Raw genomic sequence first — 6,689 nt, 5'->3', positions numbered from 1 at the left:
AATAATAATAATAATAATAATTTAGACTTTCATCTTAGAATTCCGACTCTAATCTGTCATTAAATATTGGTAATAATTAAGAGTAATTCTCATCACATACTAGCAGCCTTATTTGTCTTGTGAGATGTGGCTGTGGCAGCCATCTTGAGTTAAACCTCTATTATTAAAGGTGGCAGATGATGCTTTTTTCCAGTATAGAATATTAGACCTCCAGTTTGACATAATCATAATGCTTGTTCGAGCTTTTTGCTTTTTCATGTTTAAGATGTCCTGTAAGTATAATGCATGCATTCACTTTTTTCAGATCCACAGTTTGCCGGTGCAGCTATAATCCCATCCTCACAAAAATTCAAGGAGGAGATCTATTTCTTCTTCACTGAATTCAACAAGACAGCCCGAGTGGATGAGGAGCCTTACAGGGCTCGGATTGGTCGCATCTGCACGGTAAAAATCTAAAAACCTTCAAGGATTTGTTTTGCTGCAGGCTCCTTTTAAATGCTTTAACTTCCCCTTCATGAAACGCCTTAGAGCCTCATCCTGGGCATTAGGAAGCCTAATCAGCTGCTCCTCGATGTAAACAACTCTTTTGTTGGCTTTGCAAAATGCGCCAAAGGTAATGCCATAAATTATTTATTCAGAAAACATTCAAACCATCATGAAAATATCTTCAGAGACTCAGTGTTTTGACAGAAAAACTCAAAAGAAAGCTGAGGAATAAACAAGAAGAGTTTCTGCAGCAGAATGACAGTAATGCGGTGCTACTCTAGAGCTTGGCGTTTTGACAAGTAAAATGTCAAAGTCACACACTGTGCAAAGTGTATAACATATAATATACTAAATTCAGTCTTCAGAGTGCTGCTTCTTTGCTTTGGGAACAAACCAGAGGATGTTTCCTTTCATTAAACATTTCAATCAGTAAAGTCAGATCAGGTGTTTTTCCAATTTGCTGTGAAAGTCAAAACACCTGCTGCTCTGTGCAATTCACAACTCTTCTCCTAATTTATTCTCAAATCAAGGTTGTCAGATGGAATAAAAAAGGTTAAAGATGAATGTTTTTTTAAGTAGCAATGATTGACTTGTTCAGCCATGTGTGGAATAATTGTGTTTGCTAACTAAGATTTTATGTTTGTCCTATGGTTGTCCTCTGACAGGTACATGAGAAGATCTTATGTTGTTGTTTCAGTTTGTTTAACATATAAGGTGCAATTTAGAATTATTCTCATCATTTAAGAAGTAAAACATTTGTTTTGGTTTCTAAAAACTAAATAAATATTAGAGTTAAATATTATCTTTAGTAGCATTAGCAGCGGCTAGCGGTGGATAGCATTCGCCATGTTGATGTTTGTTATCTGACGCTAACTTCTGCTAAAGATTCTAACACTGCTAAAGAGAGTATAGATGGTTTTCAAATGACGTAGCGACCTGCAGATCACGTGATRAAATCGCCATATTCGTGGCTGCAAATGTGGAAGAGGGAATAGCCTACAGCACAGAAATGAATACAGTCTAGATTGTTTATGTAGTATGTTTCTATTATAAGTTGTTTTAACAGTCATGGAGCAAATTTGAGTTTGAGTTAGTTACAAAACTGTGCTGCTCATGTGGCAGAGAAACGCTCTTAAAAAATACATACGGCATAAAAACACTAAGAAGTAAAAATGTCGGCAAAGCGACATGATTTTGTAGCTGGCGATAATCAACTACAAAGATTTCACCCTCCTCGGGATTCCAGAGTGTGTTCAGATCACTCCTACCATGGTTAGTGACCGCATAGTATGTTAATGAACTTTAAAAAAAGATTGCACATTATGAACAGAACAGTGTTTTGAATATTATGCAATCTACCCTTGTAAACACGAACGTAGGATACACTGACAGTATCAGATTATAATCACAAAAAGCTCCTTATTATGCAGTATGTACCTATTTGGAGTATGGAAGACATAGTTACTAATAACATAGAGAAAGTCACACAGATTCGTGTCAACACAGCCTGTCGTCTCTGCAGATGTCAGCAGCTCATCGCTACTTTCAGTAAAGCTAAATACCTTGATTTAGATTCAGTAGATCCATGGGTGTCCTGAAAGGCACGTTTTAAATACAAAGTATTATTATCCTGGTCATGCTCGTCTGCGTCGTTCAATGGTCTTTTTGCATTTTTTCTCTCTTGCTTTTGTGGTTATCCCATACTGGTTTCATCACTACAAGCTAAATACTAGCCCACGAACAGGGTGCGGACGGTAAAAAAGTCCTGGATGATGATGTCAATGAAAACCATCTATTTAAAATCTAAATTCAAAATGTGATCATAAATACAAAATTGGTGGTACCTGTGGTCCAGCAGTTTGGTGTGCAGCTCAGACACCAGCCATAACTGCAAGTTTGATGTGTTGTAGGGAAGCTTTAGCTGTACTAAAGCATTGAAGTCTCACATGCGCCAAGCGCATACAGCAAAGGCTGCGTTCCATTCCAAAATACATAAATGAGAACTTTAACATTTAAGATTTAACTTTTCCATTTTAGTTTTAATAATTTTGATTTAGGATTTAAAATTTAAAGATATTTTTTAACATTTAAAAATTAGCTAAATGTAAGAACATTGGGCCTCATGCAAGAACCGTTCGTACGCACAGAGTTGTMCTTAAGTTGTGCGTACGAGTGATTTAGGAGAATTTGAGGCATTCACCAATGTTTTCGTATTCTAAGATTTTTTTCAGATACGAACAAAATTRACGAGTGGTCCWGACCTGTCYTATATTTTACGAGCAGTCAGTCTGCTGTTATCRAGACGGGTTTTCTTCACTAATAACTTTATATTTCGTTAGTTTGAAGATAATTTGAGTTGAAAATAAATTACACTCCATAATTATGTTGCCAATAGGCTATTCTGCTTGAATTATAGTTATAATTTTAAATGTAATAATTTAGACTAACAATATAAATTGTCCGGCCGGCCGGCTTATCCGGGATCGGGTCGTGGGGTCAGCAGCAGAGAGACCCAGACATCCCTCTCCCCAGCGACACCTTCCAGCTCGTCCCGGGGGACTCTGAGATGTTCCCAGGTCAGAGGGGATACATAATCCCTCCAGCGAGTCCTAGATTTTCTCCAAAGTGTCAGACTTATTTTGAAAACATTTTGAAATGCGTATTTCAGAACCGCAACTGAGGCCACTTGAGACCGCGGGGGTGGGGGGTGTATAGTGCGCTGCGCTGTGTCTTCTGAATAAATGAAAATGATTTAACACAGTTGTTTATACATTTAGCAGCTCTTTTTATTCCACAGCTGACCTGCTAAAAATGACAGATTTTCTTTTCTGGATCTCTGACAGACGGACTTCAATCTCTGAACTCGTAAAGTTCTTCTTTTTAATTTTCGCTGTCATTTTTCATGAATGGACACTTCCTTGTATCTGAGGCAGGAAACATAGCCTTATATGGTGTTTTTGGGGTGGTAATTACGCTAATCTCCTCTCGCGTGCACGAGCAGCTGGATACGAACAGGTGGAATTTATGCAGCTCATTTACACACTTTTCCTGAAGATAGAAGAGTTTGTTGAATCTGACGTGACATGTTTGTACGAACCGTTTGTACGAACAAAAGTAAGAGAAATTTAGGATAAGAATACGAACATGTTCTTACATGAGGCCCATTGAGCTAAATAAGGAAAAATATGTCAGTGAATTTTTTTTAACATTCCATTTTACACTTTGTGCCCCATATTATATTAATTCACAATGTGCAAATTGTGGATTTTATTTATTTATTTTTTTAGATAAAACATCTAGTTCCCACATCCCAGTTGTGTTTACAAAAATGTTCGACCCATTTTGAAAAGCTTTGAAAAGAAGATGGATGTTTTTTTATTCATTTATTTTTTTCAAAATGAGGATTCTTCTGCACAGCATGGGTTTGAAGACAGACACTCCATTTTGGCAAGAAAACACAAAGCAGGAGTCTCAAAGGGTTTGGCAACCGCACTGCCCTTGTATGACTTTGGTGTAACAGTCCTTTTGTGTTTCCTTTGTTTTATTCAGGTGGATGAAGGAGGCATCAAAGCCCTGTTGGCAGACTCCTGGACCACCTTCATGAAAGCACGGGTGATGTGCGGAGCAGGAAACACTCAGCAGCAGTACAACAACATGAAGCAGGCCGTGGTGCTGACAGATCAGGACAAGAGGGAAGGGGTCATGTATGGCCTTTTTTCCAATGCATGGTAATATTTTAACACATATGTCTTTAAACCTGAATTTTTATTTGAATCCAGGTATATTTGAGTCATTTTTTGAATAAATTATATTTTCCCAGCTGGTAATGTGTTGTTAGCATTGTTGCCTTATAAAATAAAGGTCTTTAGCTCAGATCACACACTCTGTGTGTAGCTTATATGCTTCATCTGTGCCCAAGTAGATTTTCTTAAACTACTAAAACTTTCTTCTATCAGTCCAAAAGCATGCAAGTTAAATGAGCTGGTGACTGACTGAGTGTAGATGGTTTGCTTTTTTATTTTTTTATTTTTTATTTTTTTTTTGCATCTTGTTTTAGCATTTGCTCTGTGATGGACTAGTGACCTGTACATGTTGTATTCCACCTTTTTACTCGTGACATTTTAAATCGAGCTCCAGGCCACTGCAACACTGACAAATTCATTGCAGGTTCAGATGCCATACACACAGCAACATTTGCAACCACTAAAAATCCTATCTGCAGTTTGAGGTATGTTTACTATTTTGGAGCTGAGATAAACAGCAATTCTGAAGGTCATTGTCTCACTTTGCATCTTTTCTAACACAAACCTTCAAGTGATTACGGTGTGTTTCTTCAAATGCCTTTTAGACTATAACAACAGGCAAAGTAAACTATAAGTAAATTGCTCTAAGTCTTATTGAATTAAAAGAAAAACATAAAATACAGGCAAATTTTCAACATTTTTTCTTTAAATGTTATTCTGAGTTTGTACTATGATTAAATAGCTTCAAACTGAAGTCCCCAAATTAGAGATCTTTATTGTTTCAAAGCTGAAAATGTATTTATGCTGTTTCTGTTGTCCTTATAACCACTTGCCTTGTTTCCTCGATCATCCTTTTCTCATTATTTCAGGGGTAGAACTGTAATCTGTGCCTATTCCATTGAAGATATCGACAAAGCCTTCTCCACTTCTAAACTGAGAGGCTACAGCAGTCCATTCAGCGGCAATCGCCCTGGCATGGTAAGAAAATCTTTGTTTTCTGTACTGTCAAGATGCTGAAAAAAATGTGCAAATGAGTCAGCCTGTAATTTAGAGACAAAAAGACTAAAATTTCTATTTTTGAAAAGGGATGAGTTATTAAAAGAGACTAAATTTGGAGTTCTTTGTCCAAGAAAGTCTTATTCATTTGAGAGCCCATCCTGACGGGAATCTATCACGCTACTTTTCTCCTCAGTGTGCCCGCAAGAGCCCTTCAACAGCTGAAAGTCAAAACAACATCAAAAACCTCGGGGTGATCAGATACCACCCAGAAATTGAGGATGTGATCCGTCCCGTTGGTGTGGCTCCACTTGACCTCCCCACAGATGACCAAATCACACACACAGTGGCGGATATCGTCCTCGCTGTCAATGATTTCCACTACAGCGTCCTGTACCTTGGAACAGGTGTGTGTTTGCATGGATTAAAAAAGATTTTAAATGGCTTCAATGTATACTTCAATAATTTTTTTCTTTTTTGTGACTGAGAAAAATCCTCACTACTGTTAATTTTAAAGTGTTTAAAGATTTATTAGGGTTGAGCAATGCCATGCTGGATGTAAACATATGACTAGACACAAGACCAGAAGGTACAGCTGGGTTGCAGTCATGTGACCCGGATGACGCCCAAAAATTCAATTGGGGGACAGGAAGTGATTTGCTCCAGTTCAAAACACAGAAATGGATCACAGCGAGTACGCTAATGCACTAAATGTGCCAGCACAGACGAAATATTGCAGAAAAATACGTTTACATTTAGGATATGATCCACATTGTCTTAATAAAAAAAGACTTGTCATGGAGGATTTTTCCGGCATCGAGGAGATTGACATAAACTATCAGGTGCTGCAGACCTCGTATTACACGACGAGACAAATGAAAGCTTTCAAAAGCCTTGAAGCTATAATAATTTTGTTTTGGGTTTGGTGAAACATTTAGGATCCAAACAAGCTTTAAACGGCTGTCAACTTCTTTCTGCCTGGGCCAGTGGTGACTTGTGCTATTTTAAGTAATTAGCCTATGATAACAATGCTATGCCTAACACTAACGAACAACCCCTGTTATTCCTATGTACTTGGATCTACTTGTAAATATTTTATTTAACCTCTGTAAACTCAAATTTGACTAACTTTCCAATAAAATATCTGAAAATGTCATTTAAACCAGGGGTTCTCAAACTTTTTGACCTCATGGCCCAAATTGTTGAACATAAAGTGACACAAGGCCCAGTCAGACATTACCAATGAATGGATCAAAATGATAATTATTCTAAATCTTGGTTTAAGTTTATTGTATTTACTTCATAACTAAACTATCATAACAAACATAACTAAATTAAATACACTTACAGTTTAAAATCAAAACTCCTGTCAAATAATCACAAGACATATTTATGACAAACAGTTTTCTATTCTAACCTGCCCATAACAATTATTTGAACAAATACAAAGGTCAGTCAACAGAG

The 6,689-nt window shown here is 37.2% G+C and overlaps 1 protein-coding gene across 2 annotated transcripts in view; it reads left to right on the top strand.

The window, feature by feature from the left end:
- Positions 1-6,689, top strand: part of si:ch211-113g11.6 (semaphorin-7A) — a 53,137-nt gene that overhangs the window by 32,770 nt on the left and 13,678 nt on the right. For both annotated transcript variants that reach the window (XM_014017697.1, XM_014017698.1), the window contains exons 7-10: positions 305-444; positions 4,036-4,214; positions 5,099-5,207; positions 5,422-5,632. In XM_014017697.1, the coding sequence (XP_013873151.1) occupies positions 305-444; positions 4,036-4,214; positions 5,099-5,207; positions 5,422-5,632 (639 nt within the window). The remainder of the gene's footprint in view (positions 1-304; positions 445-4,035; positions 4,215-5,098; positions 5,208-5,421; positions 5,633-6,689) is intronic.

This window comes from Austrofundulus limnaeus, unplaced genomic scaffold, assembly GCF_001266775.1.
Source record: "Austrofundulus limnaeus strain Quisiro unplaced genomic scaffold, Austrofundulus_limnaeus-1.0 Scaffold175, whole genome shotgun sequence".
NCBI lineage: Eukaryota > Metazoa > Chordata > Actinopteri > Cyprinodontiformes > Rivulidae > Austrofundulus > Austrofundulus limnaeus.
Note: the sequence above shows the minus strand (reverse complement) of the source record. Positions and strands in the feature narration are given on the sequence as shown.